The 25446-nt window shown below is 35.1% G+C and overlaps 5 protein-coding genes and 1 non-coding gene across 7 annotated transcripts; 3 read left to right on the top strand and 3 right to left on the bottom strand.

The window, feature by feature from the left end:
- Positions 1–2: 2 nt before the first annotated feature.
- Positions 3–2590, top strand: LOC144560682 (uncharacterized). Its single transcript, XM_078309930.1, has 9 exons — positions 3–240; positions 733–827; positions 938–1006; positions 1124–1239; positions 1368–1422; positions 1626–1746; positions 1837–1884; positions 2008–2102; positions 2204–2590. The coding sequence occupies exons 2-9, from the start codon at positions 741–743 to the stop codon at positions 2303–2305; spliced, it is 693 nt and encodes a 230-aa protein (XP_078166056.1). The 5' UTR covers positions 3–240; positions 733–740; the 3' UTR covers positions 2306–2590.
- A 152-nt stretch (positions 2591–2742) lies between these two features.
- LOC144560694 (uncharacterized) lies at positions 2743–13297 on the bottom strand. Of its 2 annotated transcripts, none has more exons than XM_078309940.1 (24): positions 13120–13297; positions 12884–13034; positions 12673–12744; positions 12411–12512; positions 11822–11990; positions 11165–11263; positions 10537–10695; positions 10407–10446; positions 10238–10292; positions 10062–10147; positions 9781–9879; positions 9591–9703; positions 9167–9285; positions 8312–8382; positions 8122–8224; positions 7462–7760; positions 6942–7045; positions 6319–6494; positions 5910–6102; positions 5413–5512; positions 4095–4263; positions 3814–3896; positions 3491–3567; positions 2743–3096 (listed from the first exon to the last, which is right to left on the bottom strand). In XM_078309940.1, exons 1-24 carry the CDS (start codon positions 13186–13188, stop codon positions 2925–2927), a joined length of 2880 nt encoding a protein of 959 aa, XP_078166066.1. In that variant the 5' UTR covers positions 13189–13297; the 3' UTR covers positions 2743–2924. The 2 variants fall into 2 exon arrangements, with proteins under 2 accessions (XP_078166066.1, XP_078166065.1); XM_078309939.1 differs by having other exon boundaries at positions 5910–6099; positions 13120–13288.
- A 1261-nt stretch (positions 13298–14558) lies between these two features.
- Positions 14559–16270, bottom strand: LOC144560696 (uncharacterized). Its single transcript, XM_078309942.1, has 2 exons — positions 16121–16270; positions 14559–15497 (listed from the first exon to the last, which is right to left on the bottom strand). The coding sequence occupies exon 2, from the start codon at positions 15490–15492 to the stop codon at positions 14872–14874; it is 621 nt and encodes a 206-aa protein (XP_078166068.1). The 5' UTR covers positions 15493–15497; positions 16121–16270; the 3' UTR covers positions 14559–14871.
- Positions 16271–16900: 630 nt separating this feature from the next.
- Positions 16901–16973, bottom strand: TRNAE-CUC (transfer RNA glutamic acid (anticodon CUC)). The gene has a single exon. It is a non-coding gene; the product is annotated as a tRNA-Glu (tRNA).
- Positions 16974–18880: 1907 nt separating this feature from the next.
- Positions 18881–21952, top strand: ACOS5 (acyl-CoA synthetase 5). Its single transcript, XM_078309941.1, has 6 exons — positions 18881–19325; positions 19427–20008; positions 20216–20414; positions 20599–20744; positions 21390–21457; positions 21694–21952. Exons 1-6 carry the CDS (start codon positions 18906–18908, stop codon positions 21908–21910), a joined length of 1632 nt encoding a protein of 543 aa, XP_078166067.1. The 5' UTR covers positions 18881–18905; the 3' UTR covers positions 21911–21952.
- Positions 21953–22767: 815 nt separating this feature from the next.
- Positions 22768–24486, top strand: LOC144560424 (NADH-ubiquinone oxidoreductase B8 subunit). The gene is made up of 3 exons (XM_078309619.1): positions 22768–22968; positions 23093–23199; positions 24151–24486. The coding sequence occupies exons 1-3, from the start codon at positions 22883–22885 to the stop codon at positions 24237–24239; spliced, it is 282 nt and encodes a 93-aa protein (XP_078165745.1). The 5' UTR covers positions 22768–22882; the 3' UTR covers positions 24240–24486.
- The last annotated feature ends 960 nt before the right edge of the window (positions 24487–25446 follow it).

Raw genomic sequence — 25446 nt, 5'->3', positions numbered from 1 at the left:
TGGGTGTTCTATGTCATGTTCAAGCTCATGTTAAATCTTCTCCCCTTTGTCTAATTTTGGCTTCATTTTCTCAAATTCAAGCTCATTTCAAACTTTAAGCAACAGAGAGGAGAGGACCTATATTTTTTTCTCCATTTTTCTTCAATATTTTCTTCCTAAAGTGAAGCGTCTCCTTCAAATTAGAATTTTTCTTTTGATGAAACTCTCCTTTTACCTTTTCAAATGATAATTAAAGCCATGGTGAGTCTCACATTTTTTTTCTCTATTACCTGTATGTATTTCTGGTTATGTGATTTTTTGTTTGGATAATGAGACCCTAATCCGACTATGGATACATAAATGCTTGTTGGTTTATACAAAATTTCATTAATTAACCTTGTCAGGATACCAATTTTGAGAAAATTAATTGCCAGAATACAAGAGAAGGTCTAATATCCACAATAAAGTAGTGATTTTTGAATTAAGATAATATAATATGGTATCAATTTGAAAAACTTATGGCTGGAGTCCAATTTGTGCTGCATATTGCCTGAATTATAAGTAATATTAATATACTTCATTCTGTATATATCTAATCTATTTTTTGATGGCTGTCTACATGTTACTAAATTATTTAAGTATAATAATAGTAATTGGATTTTTTTTTTTATGTAATCAATTGATTTATACACATGAGTGTATAAATGTGGAATGGTCAAATAATGACTGTATTCATATTAAATTATATGTTAGCGAATGACATGGTTGGAGGAAAGTCATGGTTTGGATGGCTTTTTAACCGCTCGACTAACAAACGTCAACCTCTCGGCTTGCTAACCCCTCTTCAGGTAACGAAAATCATACCAATTAAGCTCAATTTAAAAAAAAAAAAAAAAATCATGTTAGTTAACTCTAATTGTTAACAATTCACAATTTGTATTACCTAATTTCTTTGCAGGAACAAAGACTACAAAAACTAAGGGATAGATTAAGTGTACCTTTTGACGAAACTCGACCTGATCACCGAGTGAGTATACATATTACCATCTGGCATGCATTTTGGTGGTGACTGGTGATAGTATTTATTAATTTGTGATATATGTAAAAATTGAATGGTATGAGTTTTTTTTTTTTTTTTATGTAGGAAGCACTTGAAGCACTCTGGCACGCTTCGTTTCCGGAAACAGAATTAAAAAACTTGGTCTCTGACCAGTGGAAAGAAATGGGATGGCAAGGACCTAATCCCTCAACTGATTTTAGGTACCAATTGACATAAATTACCGTACCGGCGTGTGTCACTCAAGATATCTTTTTATGTATCCCAATGCAAGTTGATTAATTAAATGCATTCTCTATTTAACTATGTTTCTTTTTTCCCTTTTTTCCAGGGGATGTGGGTTTGTTTCCCTAGAGAACCTTTTATTTTATGCGAGAACTTACCCGGTACATAATTTTTAATTTCTTTACATAAAAACACATCCTGATACATATATGAATACTGCAGAGACTAAGTATATATACTTACGTCGTATATCATGTTATATAGAGCTCATATATGATTTGTATTTGTTCTTTATGGTGCTGCGATGTACCAGCATTGACTTTCACATGAATTGGCATGATATGACATGAGATATAAATGACAGGCATCTTTCAAGAGGATATTAAACAAAAGAGACGGGACACGGGCTACGTGGGAATACCCCTTCGCAGTTGCCGGTGTCAATGTCTCTTTCATGCTTATTCAAATGCTCGAGTTAAAGTCTGGTTAGTAATGTCAAATTATCAAAAAGTAATGACATCTTAAGTTATTAAATCGGGTTCTATCCATTAATTTTGTCTTGGTTATATGTACAGTCAAGGCAAAGTCCTTACCAGGGATGAATTTTGCAAGACTACTGTCAGGTAAAGTGATTAACAAATTCAGCTGCAGTTCTTTTCGTATGAAGTTATATATTCCATTATCTTGGCAAGTTCATGCATACTAATTAGACATGAAATTTTTAAATGGTACTGATTGTTATATAGAAGACGAAGAAGCATTCGACATACTTTACTGCATTGCATTTGAACTGATGGATGCCCAATGGCTTGCTATGGAGGCTTCTTACATGCAATTCAAAGTAAATTAACCCCCCCCCCCCCCCCCAACACACACACCCACCCACTCTATTTTCTTCTATCATATGTTTATTGGGGTATCTAAATTGGTTAAATTTAACAGGAAGTATTGGAAGCAACAAAAATTCAGCTGGAAAGAGAGCTTTCTCTAGAGGATGTTCGTAGAATTCGAGACTTACCAGCATACAACCTTTTGTACAGATAGTTGTTCTTTTTCTTTTTTCTCTAGTTCATTTCTCGTTTTGAGTTCATTATAGTAACTCTCTTGAAAGGCATTGTAGAATAGATGGATTAGCTGTTTTTTGACCAGTTTCTACAGAATATTATGTACATTTTTCATTTTTCATATTTTCCTGTTTGCTTTTTGTTTGTTGATTTAGTTTGGGATTCAAGATACTTTCAAAATTTTATTTAGACAGAACCTTTACATAAATTTGTGAACTGGCGTGCCTTTGCCTAGTAATTTACTCACCATGAGATATAAACTTGCGATTAATGGAATGTCATGACATATACGGCCATCAACAGAAATAGAGTATCATATGGTAAAATACTTAATTGGCTATTTGGATGGAAGAAGTTTATTATAATTATCTTTTGATTTTTTTTCTGTTTAAAACTAAATTCTATTTATCATGCTCATTGACTAGGAAGTTGTAAAAATCAATAAAACAAAGCAACAAGATAAATTAACAAAATTTGTACAGTTTCCCTCTCAATTCACTAATAACCTACAAGTGGGTGCAAAATAAGTTCTATCTATCACATCAAAAACTTTTTTATTGCAAAGTGAAATGCTATTTTTTTCCCTCTTTTCCTTGGTATCAATTAATCTTGGGTTTGGCACGTCTTGGCCTGAGAAGAAGCCACAACATGCCAAAAACTAAGATAAATACAGGGACGGTTGTGATGTCAAGATCTATGTCAACCTTTCTTTCTCTAGTGCAGTGCACAGGATGTAGCATTGATATGGTCGTATTTATCGAAACCGCAAATCTACAATAAAAATAAAGGAAAAACTCTTAGCAAAGAAAATGGCAACAAAAATCAACACACCACCCCCACGGCATACAGGTTGCTTCAGTCAACTGACCAACAGTTCTCTTCATGCATAGTTTGTGTTTTGTCAGGGCTTCACTTGTTTCTCTATAGGCTTGTTTTTTCTTATATAGAAATAACATTCTCATCCAATGAGATAACATTATGCCCTTTTTGTTCACTGTACCATTATTTGACCAATTCAAATTTTTTGGTGTGCTTTAAAGACTTGGTTTTTTTAAAAAAATTAGCCCATTGTCTTACAATAACTAACAAAGCTAACATGACAGAAGGCAATATATACTATGTGAATGTCAGTATTAGTAAGGGAGAAAGTATTATTCAAACGAACCCATGAGAAGATTCCTCAAGCAGAGATAGAAGCTTCAGTGCATCCCCGTATCGTAAATTACTGCATTGACTTGATATCTACATGTATAATTTTTTAAGAATATATTAGAGAGAGAGAAAGAAAAAGAGGTAGAAGAAATGGAATGGAACAAAGTTCTACATCATTCTCATTTTTACCCTTCCAATTAAACAGAAAAACCACATAAAAAGTCCAAAATCCATATAACTTCAACTTTCAGGAACTGAAATGGATATTGTGTTAAAAATGGAATGAACTGACTACATAAAGGAAGCTCAAATATGAAAAAAATATGAATTTCATACTCTTCTCCAGAGGCCAACGACAGAATTATACTTGTCAATCATTATCCTTTCCCGAGACTTGAATGGGTTATATCCTTTCGGGGCTACAAAACAAAATTTTAAACATTATTTGAAAAATTCAACATACTGAAATTACGCAACAAAATTTTGGGAACCAATTTTGTATTGAACTATTTTCTTTTGATTTCAAATGACCACAGCGTCCTTCATTTAAATTATACTATGCTAAGCAAAATCCAGAAATAAAGCTTTAGATAGAGAGGAGAAGAAAAGGGTTGTACTGGTTCGTTCAGTGATGAGACGGTGAATGGCAGAATTGACAACTTGTATGGATTCTTCAACTGAAGTAATAATATAATTTCGGGCAATTGCATCAGCCTGGAATTGTGAAACAGTCCATCCTTGACTTGTAATTGACAGTGGATTACACCCTATAGACCATGTCCAGTCCTGTCAGTTTCAGAATTCATTAAAATATTTGATAGTAAAAACATTTAGCGATCTGGGTACTCATACACAATTAATAAATCGGACAATGAGAGCAAGAAGCTAATAGAGCATTCAAAAGCTTTAGAATATCTTTAGGGACTTCCTTTTTTGCAAAAGCACCAATTACTTATCAGCATTTGCAAAAGATGCGGTCTCATTCCATACCTCTGGTTTCTAAACAAAGTCTACTTCATACATTGGGCCAAACAATAATCAAAAGCCAAAGACCAATGGCTAGTGGTACTCGCATGCACAAAATACCCATAACTGCTGTGAGCAGGAACTGGGAGATAACAAAAAAAGAAAAGAGGATAGAATATCCACATTTCCCTTATCCTAACATAGATTTAACAAACTTTGACCTTGTATTGGGGCATAATTTTCTAAACTAGAAATTCCTCTCTTCTCTTCTCTTCTTCCATTGCATTTTTTGTCTCATCATCTTAATCCCTAATCCAGATCATGTATTAAAGAAACTCCAAAGTTTCTAACTAGGGAGTATTGTTGTAAGAGAATGGACGGCACCGTAGTTCAAAAGAAAATTAACTCCAGAAACAGAAGGCATATTGTGTTTAGTTATTCCTCCATTAGAAAGGGGTGCTTTATGCAAATTCCAAAAGTACAATTTCAGAAAACAATGAAAATAACTGGTATTTCTTTTTTGAGGCAAACAATAGCCATCGCTTGTTGATGTACAGGATATTAGTTAAAACAAAATCTTAAGCCAAGACTAACACAACCATTGAATATTTGCTAAATTACTTTTTATGCTTGTACAGAACGAACTTTCCATTTTCCCTTCATCTTATTAAAGATAGCACTAAAAAATTCAACCAAATGTGGACAAATATGGGATATTGACTTTTGATTCCTAAAACCTGTGAAAGTCACATTGAAGTTGCATGGTTATTTGCAAGAATATAGAGTACATAATGTACATTAAGATCAATGGTTTGAATTCACAAATTGACTCTGAATTTTGTGCCATAAGTTAGTGGTATCAGGCCATCAAGATGCAGCTGCACTGTACCCCTTATCTGTTTTTGCCCAACAAAAAACTTTTGACAAATTAATTAACAGCAAAATAAAATGAATAAATGAGAAAAGCACCTCTATAGCAGCATCGTGAGCATGACTGTACGCCAGGTGTAAGGGCAATAAACCCGCTAGGTGCTCTGCAGTTGCTGCGACAGCTGCTTTTATTGGATTCCTATTTTATTAATATTATTAACTTATCAGCAAAATAACAAATTAAACTTCAAGATCTTTGTTTTTTTTTTTGAGTTAAATCCAGATCTTTTATGAATAGCTTATATTTTCTTTGTAGTTACTGCATCGCTCAGCCTGACACAGTAGCATAACAGTCAGAATTGGTTCTTGTTAATTTCAATTCAATAAGCCTCAATCAAACTCTAATGCAAACATAATGACCTATGAATAACTAAAGAAGAATATTTATATAATATGACAAAGCAAAAACTGCAGAGTTTCACATGTACCCTATTTTAGGCATATATATAAAAGAAATGAAAAAAATAGAAAGTACTGAAAATTAAATTGACAAAGAGAGTATACATAAAATTGACCAAAATTAAAAAGTATCTGACCTGAGATCCCACAAGAGAGAGCGGCCATTACACTGAAAGTGGGTCTCCCAAGAAGATGTCTCAGACTGTACCACCAATACCATGTTAGGAAGAGATTTCGACTGGTAGTGTTTGTCTAGAAGCAAAACCGGCTCAGGATGTATGAACCAGAATACAGGTATTTCTAGTGTAGCCCTAGCATTTGCATGCTCTCCTACATAAACATTTATTATGAGTATAGTAGGAATTTGGCAAATGACCATTCATTTTAAGATAAAACAGATAATTTAGAAGTACCTAATTATTTGGAAAAAAAAAAAAGTCCATCCTATGAGCTCATCTTTAGCACAATTGAACATGATCAATGATATTTATAACTGAATTATACAAAGGTTTGCTGAATTATTCTTGCAAGGTACATAATCTCTACCTTTCATGGAATCATGATTGTTGAGGCGCTGGAGCTGGTATTGCAAAATGGAGGAGTCCAGGTAAGTACGAACAGTTGACCGATATGTTCCATTGACCAACAAGACTGGTACAGCAGCTGCATGGCGGGCCATGGCAAAGGCCATTGTCAGTGTTGGGTCATCGTCAAGTGAAACCCTAACTTTTTTAAATACTCATCAGTAAGAAAGAAAAATAATAGCATCAAATAATAGAGATTTCTTTGCTTGTGTACCTTAGCAAGAGCATGAAGTATTCTAGATGCCTTAAAAGAAAGTGGTGGTGGGTGTCTTCAAAAAGCTATTTCATTAAATATAATGTGGGCTTTTTTACTTTATTTTCTGCTATACACATGGATGCATGCATGTATATATTGAAGTCACCAATCAGTGTGAAAGTTATATTTAAGCCAAAGTAGCCTTCAAGTTTGGTTCACTTATTTACCCTGAAAAAACTGATGTTCTTATTTGAGACTTGGGAAGATTAACGAGTGAAACTGCCTATATAAAAGCTTTATGAGCTCATCGGTTGATATCCGCTTTCCATTTTCTTTCTTTTTTGTTTTTGAGAAAAAAGAAAAGAGAAAGGAGAAAACATAAAACATACAAGTGTGGGGTAAACAGGGGTGTCTGAGAAGGCAAAACCAACGAATTGAGTCCCTCTTTAAGTACATTCAAATTCACTGGCAATTGGTTCACGCTCCTAACCCTCTGCATACCAAAAAGAAGAAAAAAATTAGCAACAAATGAATAGGATACCATAGAAGTTTTAAGCAGTAAATTTAAAGTCCTCTAAGTAATGTAAAAGAGCTGAAATGAATTATTGTAATAGAAGTATGGTTGGACATGCAACTAATGTACAGCAATACTGTGTTGTCATGATAAAAAGACACTTATTGTACTACTGACCGAGGTTATATTGCTTTATGATTATTTACTACTAACATAACAACTTGAGGTTTGTTTCATTTGGCTTCAACAAAGGTTTTTTTTTTTCTTATTTTCATGATGAGGTGTGAACAGAACGGTAAATTTTTATTTTCATTCTTCTGACCTACTACACAAAGAATAAGTAAACGATGAGGAATGATAATTGAGTTTTTCACTAAGGTAATAAATTGAAGTACCTTCTGAGTGATAAAATAGAGCTGAAATGAGATCTTTTCATAGTAGTGGTAAGGCCTATCAGAGACGGAAGGGGCAATAACATGGCGCAAAGCACCCCACAATGTTGAGCCAAGGTGGGCCAGGAAAGAATCTCGAGCAACAGTGTATTTAGTGTGAACTTCAGGGGCCTCGGTGAACAGATTCCAGCCCTCCATTTTCTTCAAGGCATGGATGGCTTTTCTTTTGTGAGATTCATCATGGTCTCCAGTGCGGTACCCCTCCAGTTCTTCTTTTAATTCCCTCATCCTTTGATCCAGTTCTTTAAAACATAACAGTCAGGGAGAGAGAGAGAGAGAGAGAGAGAGAGAGAGAGAGAGAGAGAGAGAGGGAGAGTATACGATTATTTTTAAGGCTATTTGATAATTTTGATGACACTATCACAGAATATATTATAAACTTTCAATCTTATAAGGAGCTATAAAATATTTATTCGTCTTCAGAGTTCAGGACTTCTAATGTTATATTTAGTCATCTTCATACTTCTTTTACTTTTTGAGGAACTTCATGAAAATTCAAAGCTAAAAGGGAATAACGGTCATTTCATAAGTTCCTTGTTTGTAACACCACACCTGCCCACACCCACACCCACCAACCCACAGAGAGAGAGAGAGAGAGAGAACCTTCACAAAGAGAGAGCTTGGTTCTTCTGCCTTTGCAATGCTTGAAAGAGAAAAGCTCATATATATCCATCTCAGCTAACAGAATATCAATTGCATGGTGTTCCTACATTACCAATAAACTTTTAAAGGAACCCATGAAATGAGATGCAAACATCTACAACTGCAAACAAATACAAGAGAGAAATAAAACCTCACTAAAAGAAGAAAATCTCTCTCTAATTGCATCTTGCAACTTCTCCTCTGCCTCATCCTCTGTTATTTCTGGAATTAAACTTTCAAATTTCAAATTTTATTCAAGACAAAAGTAATAAAAAGGCAGCATTTCATGCATACCCTTCTTAAACCTCAAAATTGCATATATCATATTTATCCTTCTAAAACTAAGCTCTCACAATTACAAAATAAAATGTAAGAGCTTACCAATATACCCAATATGTAAGCAAAAATTTGTGCAAAATTTACCATGGTTGAAATCTAGAAATCGAGTTACAATCTTTGGTTGGATAATTACAGACAAATTTAGCCCTCTCCTTTTCTATCATCCAAATTCGTACAGGAGAGCATGTCGGACCGCACAACTTCAACCAGCTTTTCCCTCTCTCAACCAGATGAGTACCATCAATTGGTACAAGAGAGAAGAGACTGGTGCCAATAAACTGGTACCTATACTAAGGAGTGAGAGATAAGGCTTTTCAAAGGGGAGAGAAGTACAGACAGATAAGAGGAATTGGAGTAAAGTTGAATAAAGAAGGCACAAAGCAGGCTTCGCTGCAGAAGGGAAAGAGAGAGTGAGATTGAACTGATTGAGAAGGATGTACAAGCAAAGTGGGAGGCACACTAGAGAGCTTGGTTTACAACAGTAAGCAAAAGGAGAGGAAAGAGGTTTATACTTCAGAAGGATAAATAGTTATTTGCAACTTTGAAAGGGCGAATATATAATTTTGAGGTTTTAGAAGGATACAAAGAAATTCAATATACCAACTCATAAGCACATGAACATGCCAACATAAAAGAGAAGTTACAAAGAATTCTAATTGAGATATACCTTCTATTGCACCAATGGTTTTACCAACATTAGGCAAGCTGAGCTCTGTGCGAACCCCTTCTCCACCAACAGCCGGGCCCCATGCAAAAGGCCCCGCACTCAGATCCAAAAACGCCCACCTTTTTACAATTTTATTTACCAGTATTAATAAAAATACCACCAATATTGGATAGGTTATTATGTAGTCAATGTTGGCTCCCAAACCTATTTTAATTTGATCAACCCCCTGAAGGGCCAAATCGAAGCTGTACTAAAAACTAAGGGGGGTGACCGAATAAACAAAAAAGGTTCATGGGCCTCATTGTGCCAAGTGAAAGAATTTCAATCACAGCTTGAAGCGAAAAAGGGAAGAAAAAAGCTCAAGGTCTTGCTGAAAAAGTGTGAAAGTCAGAAGAAGTATCATACTCTAGTAAAAAAGAAATACCTGTCTTTGCCAATCCAAGAATCAGTAAGGCAGTCAGAGTGGAGACCCTGCAAATCTGATTTAAGCTCTCTCTCTAAAATTGCATTCACTCCATCTTTTCTACCATGCACCATCTACTAAGGAAATGATGCATCATAAATTGGCAGAACAGTAATTGCTGATAATACCCTAAGAAAGCAGAGATAAGTACCTGGGCAGCCTTCTCAAAGACAAGGTCAGTAGAGTCCTTTCCTTTGTTAAACTTCTCTATGCTCTCCAATGCTTCCATACTTTTTGTTGACCATTCCACCTATTTTGAACAAAATAGTTAAAAAATTAGTAAAAGAGTTCAACCAGAAAAGCTGATCAATTTGTTACTAGTTCAGTACAACCAATTAGTGCAAACAAAAATTAGTAAAGCAAATGATACTGTCACTATGGTAAATTACAGAACAGAAAAATATGAATTTTACTAGAGATGAAACTACTTACGGTAGCAATGTCTTCTGTTGTTGTCCATGCAAATTTTGACAAAGGTCGCATGTGGTACAAGGGCTTTGATGCGATCTTGTCCATTTCTATTCACATAACACAGATACAACACTATTATTCTTAATACAAAAAACTATATAAAATGCAAAACTGAGAAATAAGTGGTGATTAATTACCAGCAAAGGCCTTCTTGCCTTCTGATTGGAGGACTCTACTTTGTAGTGCTTTATTCTGCATAAAAGAACATCATTTTCTTTACATACTGTACAAGAAAACATAATTTTTATGCATAAACCTAAAAGGCTGGCTAGTTTAAATCACAATAAAAGAGAGTAAAAGAGATACCTCCTTGAATAACTTGATTTCTGACTCTGATAGGCCTCTCCTACGATATGAAACATTAGTTAATTTCATCAGAAAAATAAGCAAAAATATTTTCAAATATCACAAAAAAGATATGAGATTTAAGGCTAACCTATAACCGTAGCGAGTCATATTATCACTATGCTTAGGATTTAAAATGAAAACGTTGTAGGAATCTTGAATTTGGAGATACTTTATTAGCGTCTCAAATATGTACTCCATCCTATCCATGTCGACTTGCCACGTCACCTCTTCTCGTGTTTCATTCCCGCTGTCGAGCAATTTATTTTACAAAACGATTATCTAGAAAGCTAGACTTATTATACCAAATAATGTTAAGAGAAGAAGAATCAACAATCATGTCAGATATAGTAACCTAACTCACTCATTTCAAATCATGTTACGAGTAACAATGAATTACCATGAGAGAATCAGAAGTGAAGACAACTACCATGATGAGGACAACAATAATGGTCGTAACAACAAGGGTAATATTACAATTCCCTTGAATAAGGAAGACAGCTTAAGGACGACAACAAGAATAACCTGTTTGGCATTATCACAAACAGTATAGGCCTTTTAACTACCTGTCATGAAATATTCAGATATTACAAAAAACAAAATATTACATAAATGGATTATTTCAGGTACCAATCTGTAGTACAAAGGATTTTTTTTCACTTCAAACAATAGTTTACAGGGTTCTGGGGGCATAGCGGAAAATATAACAAGCCAAGTACCTGGTATGCTCAACATCTTCCATACGGGATAGAGTCCTTATAGCATACTCAAAAACTGAAGTGACCTTTTCTCCTAGCAGTACAGCATGCACTGAGAAACTGCAAAGTTCAAAATAGTCAAACAAGAGATGTTTCTTCTGGTATCCAAATAAATAAAAAGAAAAAGACAATGCAACTGTACAACATATCATATATTATATCAATATCAAACAATCATATCAAGACAGCCCAGACTTTCTTCAGTACCAATCATGCTACTCATCCAAATGGTAAGTATGATCAACAAGTGCTACAATTTTGGCTGGAATAATTCATTTTTCATTTAGTGGTACTGTAACCAATATTAGAATCAGTTGTTACGCATAATTAAAAGCTTAAAAGAAGTAGGAGTGCATGGAGTGAAATTTTTGACGTATAACTATGCATAAACTTCAGTAATATCAAATAGGTCCTCAGTAAATGAAGAAAGATCAAGCATGGCAGTTCAAATTATGAAAAACGTTAGTTATTGGTCCTCTTACTGTTTCTTTGGAAACATACCAGAACTAGCCTCACCATCTCCCTCATAAATCAAGAAAGAAAAAAAGTGTGTGTGTTTAGTCAGTTGGTTGTGGGGAGGTTTAAAGAGCGAGGAAGTGTTGAGAAAATTGTACTAACTTGTGATTGGCATGGCTGACCAAAGGTAGATGATGCCTCTGAGTTCTGTCTATGGCAATCTTGTAAAAAGGGGCCAAAATCTCTCCAACTGGAGGTATTCTTGTGTGCTCAAACACATGGTCTATTTTGGTGAACCACCTCTCCAGTTCTTCTGGTCCCAGCTTGAACGCTGGAGCAAATCACAACATAACCAAACAAGTCAGACACATATAACATTCACCAGTGCAAAGTTTAAGGCCTTTTGTCAATAATACCAAATATTTCTCATCTTTTCAGGTACTAGAAAGTAATACCAGCATTAGTGCGCTAGAAAATGTATACTCCCTTATATTGACTATTTTACCCCTAACTTGACAATTCTCTTCATAAGCCAAAATTGAACTAAAATTGAGGTAACCAGGTTTTGATTGGCTTCCTGTTATCGGATTTTTGTTGCATTATTGCTGGCAGTTAATTTTTTGCAATTTCCAATAAAAAATGTTGGTATCAGTTCCTATCATGAGAAGCATTTGGTACGCAGTTGAAAGAAGGTAAAACATCAGCTGCAATGTGCAGCAATGAAAGATGCTAGGTTTAAAAGGAAACTTACCATGATTTCCTTTTCCATCAAATCCTATGAAAATGAAATTCACCGGGACAGATAGATAAATTGAATCTATCTCTGACAATTTCATATAATTCGCCAAATTACCTACACAGACGAATTATCATTAATTGTGACAAATTGAATCACAAAAATATGAGAGCAAATAAATATATTCAAAATAAGTAAGCCAAATATGACTAGTTCAATTTCCATATAAAAACAAATAAAGCTTGTACCATTACAAACTAATCAAGTAGAAAAATACCGGAACTAGTGTAGTTATACACAGCCATTTTCCCAGCATCCTTTGATACTGACCGTTCCAAGTCATCAAAATCTGAAAAATGAACAAAAAAATATTCTAAAATCAGTAAAGATAATCCAGCATTGTAGCGAATAGAACAATTTGGTCAGGCCAGTATTATAAAAATGAGAAACAAAAATACTTCGCCTCCGAACCCTGTCTTGCTTATTACCTCCACGGATAACTGATTCACTCCAGAATTTGCTCCTGGACTTGAGATTAAATAGAGAAAACACAGAAGACGACTTCGCAAATTTGCGGCTGCGGGTACCAGGTGTGTCTTCAGCTGCCACGTGTCGCACAAAGAGCGTCGTGCTACATAGCTATTTGGTTCAATTGCAATTAGAAATCACTGTAAGTGGAAAAAATTGATCGATTGAAAGGACAAAAATAAAGAGGCAGAGCTACCAGTAGAAGTAGGAGCTGGATCACGAAGCGAGGACTGAATCCGATTCGACTGAGATGTGGATCCGCCATCGAAGAAGCTAGCGCAGTGAGAAAGAAAAAACAGTGCTTTGATGCGGGGTCTAAGAAGTCGATGCTCGACTTGGGCCCGCGAGAGACCAAACTAAGAAAACTTCTTCTTTTTTTTTTTTTTTTTTTTTTTGAGATTCCCAAAATCTCTTGCTCCCGAAAGAAGAGGATGTCCGATGGGCATTGGATCACCGGAGTCCAATCTGAACCGTCTAATTTACTTGAACATTCATTCTCACAGCTTCAAAAGTCGTGTGAATGAAGATCGCGAATCGTTTTGTTAAACGGACGTTTACAAAAGGAATGCGTATCCTCTGAAATATCTCAATTTTTGCGTGACCGACGTGTCCGGTGCCTATTCGGGGTGATGTAGGGCAGTATTATGTATGCTTTGAGATTCGTGCAGAACGTATTTAAACGGTTGGGATTTTCCATAAAGTCACGCAAAGTTTGAGATATCTCAGAGGAAACGAATTCTTACAAAAGGGTAACGGACCGATTTTTGGTACGATGCCCATCGGACGCCCCCCGGTTCCCCGTTCCCTCTCCAATTTCCATGTCACAGGTGACCCCTTCGTACTGCGGTCCCATTTAGATCCGATGGAAGAGAATAGGCTCAGGCAAATTATTTTTATTTAAGTTTTGAACAATTCAAATTACACATTTGAGGTGATATGTCAATTGTCAGTGATTTCAAATTTTATGCTGGAGGTTGGCAATTCAATTTTTTATAATTTCGAACAATTACAAATTACACATTTGAGCCAATTTATTGGCAATTTTGAAATCAAAGCGAGATGCCGGTAATATCCAGCAGTTATAAATTGAGATGCATAAAAAATAAGAATAAGGTCATAAAAATAACACTACCTATCCATTCATGAAACATCAACACATGCATTATTATACAGAGCATTTTCAGGATGTTTGCAGTTGCCAAACAGTAGTTTATCTTGTCACAATCCCTCATTTCTTTTTCTTTTTAAGTAACAGTATAATTAAGTCGGAAAGTTCAGTAGTTTATCTTGTCACAATCCCTCATTTCTTTTCTTTTTTCTTTTTCTTTTTAAGTAACAGTATAATTAAGTCGGAGAAAGAACTTTCCGCAGCATGTTTACAAATTTTGCACAAATCAATTGCTTTTTTTTTCTTACAATTTAAAAAAAAAATGAAATTAGAACATCGCCAGTGATCAACGGATGATTATGAAGTAGTTCACTGTGGGCTCGAAATAAACAAAATGACCTGAAAAAAATAAGTTGACAGAATGGCGAGGCAACCAACACATCGCAATTGACTTGTTTATGACCAACTTAAAAGCATGGATATCATATCATAATCATTAGTGAAAATTACCCTTTTTGCACAGGGTCCTGACAATAAGATAATACTAAAGGAAAAGAATGCAAATTTCATACAAAAGATTTACATTAAGGCATGAAAAGGAAAAGGTTGGATCAGTACTGTTTGTTTGATACAGATTGATTCTCAGAATTCGAAGTTTTGTATTCTTTGTATTTCTAAGAGCAAACATATGATTAACCATGTTTACTAAACACTGGTAAATCCTAAGCATGTAATCAAACATTGGCAAACCCAACCAGTCGTGCCTACAGAACCACTAATTCCTTAAACCCTACTCATTAATTTTTTTTAGAGGAAATGTAGAAATAAAAAAAAATTCAATTAAAAGATTTTATCATTCCAACTCTCGATCGGATTCAAAGAAAGATTTCCCAAACCAGCCACAAGTTCTTCAATATTCACTGTTTGTGCTCTTAACTCTGAACTCAACCCTTCTTGCACAGCAGTACCAGTAACAGTGCTGGTATCAGTACTGCTACCATCACCAATGCTTAGAATGTTTTCCAAATCCTTTATTAGGCCTATTTCCTCATCCGAAGCCTCTTCAATATCCAAATTCCAAATTCCAAAAATACCCTCTCGTAACTCCACTTCCTCCTCCGCATTTTCTCCATCACTTTCTCTCTCCATAAGCATCTCTTCATCCAAATCCAAATATGGGTTCTTGAGCAAATCAGAATTTGGGGTGTTTAGAGCATCAAGTAGGGCAGTTCTCATAAATTCCCAATCATTGTCAGAATTGAAAGCGAGGCAAGAATCGACAAATGCATTGTCCTCTGGTGTGAATTCGAGATTGTTAGTTTCTTGAGCCTTTTTAATCGACTCCAAAAGAACAGCTGATACGTCAGGATCTGATTCTGACGAGAGTTCATTTACTGGTTCTAGGTGCTGATCAGCTTCCAATAGGAGGGCAAGTATGTCACTTTGTGACCTTGCTGTCATGTTTCCTAGCGAAAGAAAGAAGACAGAGAGATAAATTACATTCAGTTTCGACTATTGACATTAATATACCAGCATGTAATTGTGGCTCAATTAGCATCACAAAAATTGTAATAAATAAAAAAAAACAAAACAAAACTTGTTCCTATTACTTGAAAAATACTGGTACAGAACCAGCACAACCTTGGCCGGTATGAGAACAAAAAACTGTAGGGGTCATCTGATAACTCAAGAACAGTATAGAATAGTCCTTTTCTACAATTCTGTGATATTCTTTATTTTAGCCACAAGAAAGGCAGAACAATAATTAAAAAAATCAATACAGAATCCAGCATTGGTTAACTTCTAAAGTAACCTGATTGTTTCTCAAATAATATTCATAATTCTCTCTAGCACAATTTAGAAACCAACTAAACGATCATAGAACGAAATTAAATGTCCAGGCGATACCAATTTCTCCAATTTGCAATTAAAACCTAAACTGACGCAAGCCTCAATTTAACACTATTTCACTCAAATTCAATTTCAGTAGGACAACGAAGAGGAGAGATTGTGAACATGCTTGTGTGCGTGCGTCTGTGTGAGAGAGGGAGAGAACGTGAAATATTAAGAAAAGGAAATTGTTATATACCACACTCCTTCTAGAGAGGAAGGCGAGAAAGTACGAGCCAGATATCTCAATCAAAGCGCGTAACGATCAAGAGCAAAATGGCGAAGTCCCGTAGGTTTGCGTCGTAGGTTCGTGGCCTCCTTTCCAAAAAGAGGAGAGAAAGGAAAGAATAGTGCGAAGTGAAACGGGACTCGGGACAGTTTATAATTACGGTCTAGTAGTTCGGAGAAGAGAAGGGGTAAATAGAAGTCTTAAACAGAGGAGTTTTGACTTGATACAACCCACACATCATATGAGGCGCTGTTTTGATTCTATTTTCTGTGCCGCTGTAGGAAGTGAAAATAGCTCTGTTAAAATATTTACCCGTTATTAGTTTATTGAAGTGTCTCGCCCGATCCGGAACCGTTCATTTTAGACTGGACAATCCAGATCTGATCAGAAAATAATCATGTGTAAAATCTGGCTGAACGGGACGGGTTCAGGGTTTCGACAGGTACTGGACAAAACAACAATTTACAACTGGAGAAGAAAATAAAAAGACAATTGGAGGAGGAAGGCCCTCCGGGCACGAGTGCGTATCCTCTGAGATATCTCATATTTTGCGTGACTTTTTGGAAAATCTCAACCGTTCAAATACTTCTGCACGATTCTCAAAGCTAACAAAATGCTGGCCACCTGCGCTATCCCCGGTTTGGCATCAGACACGTCGGTTACGCAAAATATGAGATATCTCAGAGGATGCAAATTCTTCCGGATACCGAGCCAATAAATCGACAGGGGAAAAATCAAGCAAAAATGGTTTTCCGTTGCCGGGACTTGAACCCGGGTCTCTCGGGTGAGAGCCGAGTATCCTAACCAACTAGACTACAACGGAGCTGTTCATTTGTTTTTTCTATTATTACTTAGACAAAGTTTATTCTTGTTCTGCAGAGATTTTATCTTTTAGTTTTTTTTTTATTAAATTATTATTTAATTAAGAAATCGTAGATAGGGATGTGCTCCAACTTGCTCATTAAGAATTTGCCACATTTAATTCCTATCACATTCAATCTCAAATAAATTTCTGTAGCATTAAATCAATGAACTAAATTTATGCAACATGAAATCATTCTTGCGACCTTGCCTCATTAAATCCCTATATCATATTCATACATTCATATTTTTGTAAAGTCGGCAGAACAAAGTCGATGCTACTGTGGATAATATAATATGTTGATTCTATTTTGTTAATTTTTGTTGGATTTTTATTCTATTTTATTTAAATAAATTATGACAATTTCTTAAATTTTGGTACTCATAACTCGTGAACCGCTCATAACTCGCTCATTTAGTAACTCGTTTAAACTCGCTCATTTACTTAATGAGCTGAGCATGAGCATACCCTAACTCGCTCATGCTCACTCATTAATAACCCCTAATTGTAGATAAGTTGACTTAGTCGAAAGCTCTATTTTAGTAACTAGAAAGAGTTTTGCAGCACTTTTGCTAGATAAATCTAAAACAACATAAATTCTATAGAAGTATAGGAACTTATTTTTTTATAAATAAGCTGAAAAGTTCTTCTAGGATCAATTAAATTGAGAATCTTCGTTGCTTTTGGTTGATGTAACTGGACAGTTTAAAGGGAGGGTTGCAGTCAACCTAAAGAATCTGATTCTGTACTAATGCAAACTAAAGCAAATTTACATACTGGCCCTTCAAACCCTGCTATTGGCATCCAACCTGATCTGACATGAAGAAGATTTATCATTCTTTACCTGAGCGATCTGATCAAAATCAAGCAATTCATATATACTTCCAATTTAGAGAGGAACTTATATTTGATCTGAATCGTCTGACTTGATCAATTTTCTACTTCTAATTTTTGGAAATTTGTGAACCGTCTGATTATGATTGTATTTGCTCACATGCCTTGTAAAAACATCTACCACCGTCGTTTTAATGCCGTGGATATGTATTATGGATTTATGGTCCCTATATAATTAAAATATAATGTGTCTATGTTGGAATATTTTCCAATATTTAATATTGATGGCTTTAAATTAATTAAATCATAATTTTGATAAACATAATTATTGAAGATAAATCAATGAATATCTAAAAATTAATCGAACAAAATCAATAAATAAAATAAATTTGAGACAATTTTACTTATTAAGCAAGTAGGAAAGAGAGAGATACAAGTAATTGATTTCCTATTGTAAGTGCTTACTCGTTTCTCTGCCACAATGTGTGAAATTTACAAGGGTCACAGGTACCATTGCATTTCCTGTTACAATCAATTAAACCATAAAGCTATGACCACCATAATAAAGAATTAAGGTGAGATTAATACTCAATGCCATGCTTTAAGAGCAACGGCAAAATATTAAATCAATACATAAGTCCAGTTGACCTAGTCAACTACTAATAAAAGAAGATGATGACATTATTTTCATTTGAACATGGAAGGCAACTACTAATAAAAGTAGATGATTACCTTGAAAAGAAAATTAGTAAATTGTGCAAATTAATGGTCTTTACATTTTTTACTAGTCTGGTTCCAAAAAGGGAAAAAAAAAAAGGAAAAAAAAAGAAAGAAATTTCACCAATTCATTGGATGTGACAAACCAAAATGTACCAGCACCAACTCTAAATAACATTAAATACATCCATGTTACTCCAATATCATGCTTAAGTCCCCTCCTACTTACTCCTCAACTAATTAAATCAAAAACCCTATATATGCATACAAAACATTGTAGTTTAGTCATACATACAACAGTGACTGGCAGTATATTAAATCCAAAAAAAAAAATTAACAAAAATGGGAGACGTTTCAGGTGTGGCTAAGGAGGATCTCCACATTTTCCGGAGCCGTTTTGCAACAGTATCAGTGCCAGAAAACATCACTCTGCCTGAGTTTGTACTACAAGATGCAGAAAAATACGCTGAAAAGGTGGCGATTGTGGAAACCGCCTCCGGGAAGGCGTACACGTATGGTGACATTGTACGTGATGTCCGGAGATTCGCCAAGGCACTCAGGTCTATCGGCGTAAGAAAAGGGAATGTGATTGTGGTGGCATTGCCTAACCTCGCGGTTTACCCGATTATTGCACTCGGTATCATGGCAGCAGGAGGGGTTTTCTCGAGTGTCAATCCAATGGCAGTGGAATCAGAGATAAGGAAACAAGTTGAGGATTCGGAGGCGAGACTTCTCGTAGCAAATGAGGTGGCCTTTGACAAGGTGAGATACATATTTATCTTATCTGCTCATGTAACTTAATTACAGGTTTTACATGTTTAGTACATTTTGTGCCTAATAGTTCAATACAATGCTTTTACCAGGTGAAGGATATCGGAATACCAGTGATCACAGTCGGTGACAACAAAATCCCTGATTCAATAAATTGGGAAGAGCTTCTGCACGCAGCAGACAGGGCCGGTCAAGCAGACATACAAGACCCGGTAACCCAATCCGATCTATGTGCCCTGCCTTATTCCTCTGGGACCACTGGCACCTCAAAGGGGGTCATGCTGACTCACCGCAACCTCGTTTCAAACCTATGCTCCACTCTCTTCAGCGTTGCTCCCGAGATGATAGGCCACGTGTGCGTGCTGGGCCTCATACCCTTCTTCCACATCTACGGCATAACCGGCATCTGTTGCTCGGCACTGAGGAACAAAGGCAAGGTGGTGGTGATGCAGCGGTTTGAGATAAGAGCATTTATGGATGCGCTTATCAAGCACGAGGTCACATTTGCACCGATGGTTCCTGCTATTATGTTAGCAATGGTCAAGAACCCGATTGTCAATGAGTTCGATATTAGTAAGCTTAATTTAAAGTCGGTGATGACTGCTGCTGCACCGCTTGCACCCGATTTGAGGGCTGCTTTTGAGGCGAAATACCCCAGTGTTCAAATTCAAGAGGTAACTAAAAAGCAAATTGCTCATTTGAAAAAAAAAATCTATATTAGTAAAAAGAACTTGTCTCAGCCTTCTTTACGGTATTAATATGTGATTTGGTTTCTTTAATTAATCATTAACCTTAAACGAACTTATCTTAGCATACATTGTTTTGCTTCAATTCTTTCTACATATGCAAAGGAGTAGTATCTGAGTATCTCTTTTAACTAGGCTTATGGGCTCACTGAGCACAGTTGCATTACACTAACCCATGCCGATCCAAGGAAAGGACGTCCCATGGCGAAGAAAAACTCGGTGGGGTTTATCTTACCGAATTTGGAGGTTAAATTCATTGATCCTGATACTGGCATCTCTTTACCCAAGAACACTCGCGGGGAAGTGTGTGTCAGGAGCCAGTGTGTAATGCAAGGTTTCACTTCTTTACATTACAAGCTCATACATATAATTAAATCTACACATAGTCATAAAAAAAACATGAACAAAGAAGGAGACACACATACACAACAAATACAGAAGTATCCTCTGTGCCTCTCGAATTGGGTAGAACTGTATGTATGTGTATAACAAAAAGGCCACAAATTAATTAAATGTAGGTTACTACAAGAATAGGGAAGAAACTGAGAGAACCATCGATGAGAGCGGGTGGCTTCATACCGGAGATATCGGATACATAGATGATGATGGTGACATATTCATCGTTGATCGCATTAAGGAGCTTATCAAGTACAAGGGATTTCAGGTAAAATTTAGTACAGAGAAGAAATAATTTCTGCTTCTTTCCATTCCTCAAATTTATTCTGCATGTTCTCCATTAAATCCTATGTAAAGACCTTTTAAGCTCATTTTTATTCTAATAAGAATCATCCAAATAACAAATTATAATTTATGTTTATTTCTTTAATTTTTTAAGAGGAGACAATATAGAGTAGAACTAGGGTGTTCTTAAGTTCACTAAGCCCTCTGGTGAACTCAAGTCTAAAACCCGTCAAATTGGCTTTAAATGACGAATCCGAACCGTTGAAATCCGCCTACCTTACGAGTGATGCGTCTACATGTGAAAATTTTAAACATTTGAATTAATTTAGTATAAAGTTAAGCAGTAAAAAAAAATTCAAAAAATGAATGCATTAAAATTAATTTATTAACCTTCTAATTTTGACCGGACTTCATACTAAATTAATTCGAATGTTTAAAATTTTCATATGTAGATGCATTACTCGTAAGGTAGGCAGGTTTCAACGGTTCGGATTCGTCATTTAAAGCCGATTTGACAGGTTTTAGACTTGAGTTCACCAAGGAGCTTGGTGAACTTAAGAACACCCTAGTTCTACTCAACAAATATATGTATTGAATTTACAAATTAAGCTCATTCCATATTTTATAGGTTGCACCGGCAGAACTCGAAGCAATACTTCTTTCACACCTGTCTGTCGAAGATTGTGCAGTATTTTCGTAAGATTTTAACACTTTCATGGTGCTTTTTGAGGTATTATGTATTACAAAATTTTCTACTCTGATTTGTTTGTTTTAACTAAAATGATAGTAAGATTATACACATTTGAGAATTTCACTGAAATTAAACAATGTGGAATTTGTTTCAATGCAAACCTCTTGAGACATAAATCATTTTTTTAATAATGAAATTATATATACCTTGTGCATAAATATATAATGTACTTACAATGTAGGTTGCCAGATGAGGAAGCAGGGGAAATCCCAATAGCTTGTGTTGTAATAAGAAAAGATGCACAGGAGAAGGAGGTGGATTTGATAAATTATGTGGCCTCTCGTGTGGCATCTTACAAGAGGATTAAAGCGTTGCACTTCGTCGACTCGATTCCTAAATCGGCATCGGGGAAGATACTGAGAAGATTACTGAGAGAGAAGTATCTAGGAGAAAAATAATACAATGTGCTCGTTTTGAGCTTGAAATTGATGCTGCTGCAATTCTACTTTTTCAATTTGATGATGTTTTTGCGTTTAAGTTTTGATAATAAAGAGTTTTAAGTTAAAGGTTTACCACTTATTTTATTATTGATGCATGTATTTAACTGGAACAAAAGGCTTTGTCAAAAAAATTGCAAAATTGCAAATTCATTTTCTAAAGACAATATCATCAATTCTGTGATTTTTGCCGCTATTTTTGTTATGAAATTTATTTTCTCCATATCAAAATCAGTATTATTCTACATGTGAAATGTTGTAGGTTCAAAATTCAACATTTTTACACTATTATAGAAAAAAAAATCAATATGAAAATAAATATTTACTAGAATAAACGGAAATAAATGGAAATAAATGGACGATTAAATGGTAAAACGATCGATTAATTGGACAAAACGGCTGATTATTTGTTTTCATCCGCAAACAGACATTGTTAAATGTATTCGTAATAGTGTGACCGCCATTAACGATTAAACGGTCATTTAATCGGCCATTAAGACCGTGTTTTACAACACTGGTGTTACCGATTATATTTTTTACATTAGAAGTTCAGTTTTTTTTTATTCTAAAAAAACACTTCATATTGCCAATTTGAATAGAAATTGTGACGACTGCTTAGAATTTTGGAATTATTTCCTCTAATCAGGAATAAATTTATATTTGATGACTAGTTATTGATCAAAGTTTTATACATTTTAGCTATGTGAGAATTAATATTAAAAGACAAAAAAATTGGACTTCAAAAAGTTTGATATTTGTAGCTATTGAATGGAAAATTTGATATTACGGTGTTTCATTGGACTCTAATGTAGCATTTTCATTTTTAATCTGGGTTTGTTCGTAAAAGTGCCACAGTTTCTCCTCCGAGGTTCCGACGGCACAAACAAAAGAACCTCTCGGTCTCTTTCCCTCTCTATCTATATAGCATCATCAATGGCGTGGCGAGGAAATCTCTCTAAGGGCATCAAGGAGTTGCGCTTCCTCTACTGTCAGACTTCTCCAGCTAGCTCTCAGACGCGGTATAAACCCCCCTTTCTATTTCTCTTTTTCGGTGTCTCTCCTCTCTATTGAAAGACTCGAGCTTTACTTGCTTTTTTACCTAAAATTTTCTCAAATCAAACTTTTTTTTGTTTGATTCGAAAGGGATTTTGTGATCAAGAACTATGCCGATCTGAAGACGAAGAATCCCAAGCTTCCTATTCTGATCCGAGAATGCTCCGGTATCGAGCCTCAGATCTGGGCACGATATGGTACTCAATATTTTACAATTCACAATTTTGTTTCTCCTGATTTTATCAAATGAGTTGCTTTGTTGTGATATTGTCTGAAATTGGAAAAAAAAAATAATAATAATAATAGAGAGAAAGCTAGAAGGAGATGAGGTGGAGGTTTGTTTTTGGTTGGGGAACAACTAAAATGCTGATTCCAGTTTCACTATAACTTGTTCCAAATGAAATTCATGTCAAACATACTTGCAATACTGGTATACCCATATATGGGGAAGAAAAGGATAGTTTTCTTGGTTGGGTTTTAAGTGGGAATACCTATTTCATATGTAATTAACATTTTCCAAAATAAATTACAAGTTAAACAGATATTACAAAGTTTGTGTTAGGGTAAGATATTGTTCTACCTATTTATGTACCTTTTTTTGGGTTTATTCTGCTCTTATGTAGTCTGAAGGAACCTCAATTAGGCACTTAAGCCATAAAATGGCATAGATGTAACATTTGTTGTGGTCACTTTAGTTGAACTATTAAGAAAGGTTTTGAATTTTGACCTGTACCAGTACCACGATTGATACCTTTTATGGTACATCTTGCACTCTTTTGTGGTGAATCAATGCTAAAAGGATTAAAAAATTGTGAGTTATACTGAACTGGTTAGGGTTGGTATGAGGATTCAACCTAAAGGGATGTATACCAGTCTCTAGCAAATGTTCATTACAACTTGGTTTTTAGGTAATTATAGTCTGAAAATCAGGAAGACAGTTGGTACCTTGAAAGAGTATGATTTTACCAACATGATCGGGCTACTTTGGTACATATTTTTTCCCCCTATCATTTTTTACCGTCAGATCTTGAGTTTTATAACTGTCTAGCTTGCTTAATGTTTTTTTATGGGTTAAAAAAGTTTATTCAATTTTTAGATATAATTTTTCATTTGGTAATATTGTTTGTTTTATAAATTCCGTGTGATAGATATGGGTGTGGAGAGATGTGTGCGCTTGGATGGTCTTACAGCAGAGCAGATCAATGCTAAGCTGGAGGAGATGGCTAAGGCCGGTTGAGCATTAATATCTTCTTCTTTTTCTCTTCTTTTTCTCCCATCCAATTTAAATAAATTGCAACTGCAACTTTTGTTTTTGCAGAGGTTTTTAATTTATTGAACTTGCAGTTCAAAACTTGGAATTGCTGGGTTTTTGTTTGTTTGATAATTTGCTCCTCAATTTGTTTTGAAACTAAGATGAAACATAGTTTATTTAGTACGAGTACCACATTGAAAGAGGAAGTATACAGTTGATTTAGCTTTGCTCATTTGTATTTTCGTTCTTTTTTGTTTGTTTGTTTGTTTGTTGCTAAACTAGGTTGCTTAGTAAAATACCAGTTTGGTACAGTTCAATGTGATAAAGATATTGACAGATCTGATTTGACTTCCAGCAGCACATCAATCATATACAGATTAGTACTGACTGGAGGTACGAGTTCCCTTGCTGCACTTGACAGAGTATAACAGTCTTTTCTCTAAGCATATTCAGCTAGGGGTGCAAACGGGTCGGGATTATCAAACTATATCCGGATCTGTATCCAAAAATTAGATAGATATCCGATAAATAAATATCTGTGCAGATACAAATATGGATATCGTTTTAAATTTTAATTATCCTTATCCAAATACTAGATATATACCATATAGTTTAATATATATTATGAAAAAAATTATGTTATTCACCATTATAAAAAATAGATATCTGTATCTATATCTGTTTAATATTTGATTCATATATGTATTCATCTAATATCCAATCCGTATCCATTTCAAAAAATAAAAGTGGATATGGATATAATTTTACAACACTATTCGATCTGTATCTGATCTGTTTGCACCCCTAGTTTAGCCCAAAAAATTATTGAGCGCCAGAATGAATTGGGCACTCTGACATAGTGTCACTACTGAGCATTAGAAAGTTTATACTGATGTCTTAATCAATTGCGCATTCATTTAAAAGCAAAAATCAGCAAATTCGACAGATGGTCTGAATATAGTCATGTTCGAGTGTGTGAATTTGTTTGTCATCAATCTTAAAGATACATCACATATTATTGCAAGAATAATCATTTGAAATGCATTCACAACACGTCAAGTGCACATACTGTTGTTTTTAATCAGCTTGGTTGCATTTAAAGTCGTCTATACTCAAAATAATGTCATGTTATGCACTTATGCTGTGTGAATTTTTATGTGCTAATAAAAAACTGACAGATATATGCTTTGAT

Source organism: Carex rostrata, chromosome 10 (assembly GCF_964058835.1).
Source record: "Carex rostrata chromosome 10, lpCarRost1.2, whole genome shotgun sequence".
Taxonomy (NCBI): Eukaryota; Viridiplantae; Streptophyta; class Magnoliopsida; order Poales; family Cyperaceae; genus Carex; species Carex rostrata.
Note: the sequence above shows the minus strand (reverse complement) of the source record. Positions and strands in the feature narration are given on the sequence as shown.

Bases quoted from the DNA above. Each gene is read 5' to 3' on its own strand.
- LOC144560696 (XM_078309942.1), bottom strand. From the start codon at position 15,492: ATGACAGCAAGGTCACAAAGTGACATACTTGCCCTCCTATTGGAAGCT.
- ACOS5 (XM_078309941.1), top strand. From the start codon at position 18,906: ATGGGAGACGTTTCAGGTGTGGCTAAGGAGGATCTCCACATTTTCCGG. The intron at 19,326-19,426 runs GTGAGATACATA...TGCTTTTACCAG, and splicing joins ATGAGGTGGCCTTTGACAAG to GTGAAGGATATCGGAATACC. The intron at 20,415-20,598 runs GTTTCACTTCTT...AATTAAATGTAG, and splicing joins GAGCCAGTGTGTAATGCAAG to GTTACTACAAGAATAGGGAA.
- LOC144560694 (XM_078309940.1), bottom strand. From the start codon at position 13,188: ATGGCGGATCCACATCTCAGTCGAATCGGATTCAGTCCTCGCTTCGTG. The intron at 8,383-9,166 runs GTATATCTCAAT...GTTTAATTCCAG, and splicing joins AACCATTGGTGCAATAGAAG to AAATAACAGAGGATGAGGCA. The intron at 6,495-6,941 runs GTATGTTTTATG...TAAAAAAGTTAG, and splicing joins CCCCTGTTTACCCCACACTT to GGTTTCACTTGACGATGACC.
- LOC144560682 (XM_078309930.1), top strand. From the start codon at position 741: ATGGTTGGAGGAAAGTCATGGTTTGGATGGCTTTTTAACCGCTCGACT. The intron at 1,885-2,007 runs GTAAAGTGATTA...ATTGTTATATAG, and splicing joins TTTTGCAAGACTACTGTCAG to AAGACGAAGAAGCATTCGAC. The intron at 2,103-2,203 runs GTAAATTAACCC...TAAATTTAACAG, and splicing joins CTTCTTACATGCAATTCAAA to GAAGTATTGGAAGCAACAAA.
- LOC144560424 (XM_078309619.1), top strand. From the start codon at position 22,883: ATGGCGTGGCGAGGAAATCTCTCTAAGGGCATCAAGGAGTTGCGCTTC. The intron at 22,969-23,092 runs GTATAAACCCCC...TTGATTCGAAAG, and splicing joins CCAGCTAGCTCTCAGACGCG to GGATTTTGTGATCAAGAACT. The intron at 23,200-24,150 runs GTACTCAATATT...TCCGTGTGATAG, and splicing joins TCAGATCTGGGCACGATATG to ATATGGGTGTGGAGAGATGT.